This window comes from Acanthisitta chloris, unplaced genomic scaffold (genome assembly GCF_000695815.1).
Source record: "Acanthisitta chloris isolate BGI_N310 unplaced genomic scaffold, ASM69581v1 scaffold7168, whole genome shotgun sequence".
NCBI lineage: Eukaryota > Metazoa > Chordata > Aves > Passeriformes > Acanthisittidae > Acanthisitta > Acanthisitta chloris.
Window position 1 is genome coordinate 9,800 of NW_008688600.1, and position 2,329 is coordinate 12,128.

A 2,329-nucleotide genomic window follows, 5' to 3' on the forward strand; every position below is an offset into this window, starting at 1 on the left:
CACTTACATCTAAAATTATCCACAAAAACTGATCACACAGTTGTATTTAAAACCTTTCATGTCATACTCCTCAATGGCTAATCTTTTAGAATGCTTTAAGCTTCAATTGAAATTATCAGCATGTACTTTTAAAAGTGGGGAAAAATACACCTCTTGTTAACAGGTATTTAGTAAGGACATGTACAGAGTTGCTGGGTGAGTAACTGGAACTGCTGTATCAGTGTATGCCAAGAGCTGAAGGAATATACTTTGATGATTTCCAGTGCTGGTTTTAAGTTTATTCAACTCTTGTCTCAATAGTGTGCTTTAGTTCTTCTCAAATCATATGAATTGTGATAGGATGCTTCTGGGGTTTTTCTTTGGCCTGAAAAGCTTTCTCTGAATTACTGTTCTAGGTTTTCCTGGTGTTGCACTGTCATTGAGATCTCCTGGTCCACCTGCCTCATTCACCAAGACCTTTCAGGAGTGGGTGTGGAACTCACCAGACTAAACATAGTATTCACAGCCTTGCATTTTCAAAAATTGGAATCTGTTTTCCAGCACAGTGTATTTTAAAAGATGATAAAACAATGAAACACACCAGTGTAAACACAGATATTGCTCCTTACCCTGGCGATTTTTTCTAATCCTTTTTGCTTGCAGGATTTGTTTTTTGCATTCAGAAATCTTCTCATGGGCTGCAGCTATACTGTTTTCTTCAAAAGGAAAAGTATACAGAGTTACATTGAACTCAAGCAATACATGTAAATAAGCCCTTCTGCTAAGTTATACAAGATAAAGGGCTATTTGTGACACAGTGACCTGTTAGCTCCATCTCCTTCAAACCCACATATGCCTCAATAGGTTAAGAAAGCTGTTGTATGTATTTGATACAGATAAGATGCTTTCAGCACATGCATGAGTGATACCTAGTAAGAAAACAAAACCAAAAAACCTCCAAACCACTCATCAGATGTATATGTTATGTTCACCAGAACTGGCTTGAGCTTGTTCACAAAAGGGAAAATGTCAAAGAGAAATCAGTAATATTTTCTCATGCTTACCTATATCCTTATAGATTTTTTCATAATTTTCCATTTCTCTCAGGTTCATGTCATACACCAGGAGAGTTTTTCCCATTGAAAACTCACACTGTGATAAGGTACTCAGCATTCGTTGGTACTGGCTGTAACTGAAAACAGACAAAATATTAATCCCCAAGCTGCATGAAAATACTCCCTAACTTTACAGAACAAGAAAACAAAACTTTGTGTAGCATAAGGAGCAGCTAAATATTATTCAATAAAAAAATATTTCAAAGATTCAATGTATGATTTTTTGAAAGCGTAGTTAGAAACACTGTACCCATTAATTCCACCATCATGTCCTCATCAGTATTAAAGAACTGAGCAATTTGATCCAGGGTTTATAAATTTCCCACCTAGAGTTGTGGCTCTGTGACCACCAAAATTAGTATTTGAATAATGCAGTGCTTCTCTGCACACACAATCCTAATACTGTCCCCTCTGGGAATTTATATCCAGTACTAGTAGGGACCCCACAGTGGAACTGCACATTGTCACTCATCTCTTACAACTTTGGCCTGGATTTTTTCCCTCAAAATGCAAACCAGAGCAGCACAAATACCATACTGTTCCCTGACAGAGCAGACACAGAACTGCCAACTAAAACACTCGAGTCACGATCCTGTTATACCAGTGGGACTCCCGGGCGGATCACACCGCGGCATGGGCAATCCTGAGGGCATGGAGTAGTGCTAGCAAATTTTGTGACAGCTCCCAGCCTTCAGTGATTCCTGACCCATCTCTAGCCCTCAGCTCCCAGCACAGCACTCGGCGTTTGTCCTGGGAATGCCACAGAGCCGTGTGAAAAGCAATGTACACATTTCAACACGGATCTTTTCAAAATGGACCGAGCCTAGTTTTATGCTTAAATGCAAGCTAAGCAGTTCCAAGACTTAAAAAAACCCAACCAACCAAAAAAAACAAAACCCCAAAACAACAGAAAACAAATACCCTTCCTCTTGAGATCCGGAATTACACCACTTAATGAAACTCTTCACCAACAAATTGATTCGCCTGTCGTCACCAGCTCCATCGCCATCGATCAGCAGTCGCTTGCGGATAACTTCATCTGCGGGAAAAAAAAACTCCCGTTAAATCCTCACGCCATGGCAAGAGCATCCCAGCGCTTCGGGACACAAGTCCCGCAGCCCGGGCGCGGGGAGAAGGGACCGGGAGCAAGGGAGCTCCGTGTGCGGGTGAACCGCCGCGGGTCGGGCGGGGGAGCAGCCCCGGGGCTGGGGAAGAGAGCCCCGGGCCGGGAGGAT

The 2,329-nt window shown here is 42.0% G+C and overlaps 1 protein-coding gene across 2 annotated transcripts in view; it reads right to left on the minus strand.

Moving 5' to 3' along the window:
* The window catches only part of THOC7 (THO complex 7 homolog (Drosophila)), an 8,197-nt gene extending 6,064 nt beyond the window's left edge, over window positions 1-2,133 (minus strand). Inside the window, exons 1-3 of one of the 2 annotated variants that reach the window (XM_009081080.1) lie at window positions 2,016-2,133; window positions 1,044-1,171; window positions 609-695 (exon numbers count right to left, since the gene is read on the minus strand). In XM_009081080.1, the coding sequence (XP_009079328.1) occupies window positions 609-695; window positions 1,044-1,152 (196 nt within the window). In that variant the 5' untranslated portion in view covers window positions 1,153-1,171; window positions 2,016-2,133. The remainder of the gene's footprint in view (window positions 1-608; window positions 696-1,043; window positions 1,172-2,015) is intronic. The other variant, XM_009081079.1, reaches the window with a different exon arrangement.
* Window positions 2,134-2,329: the final 196 nt, after the last annotated feature.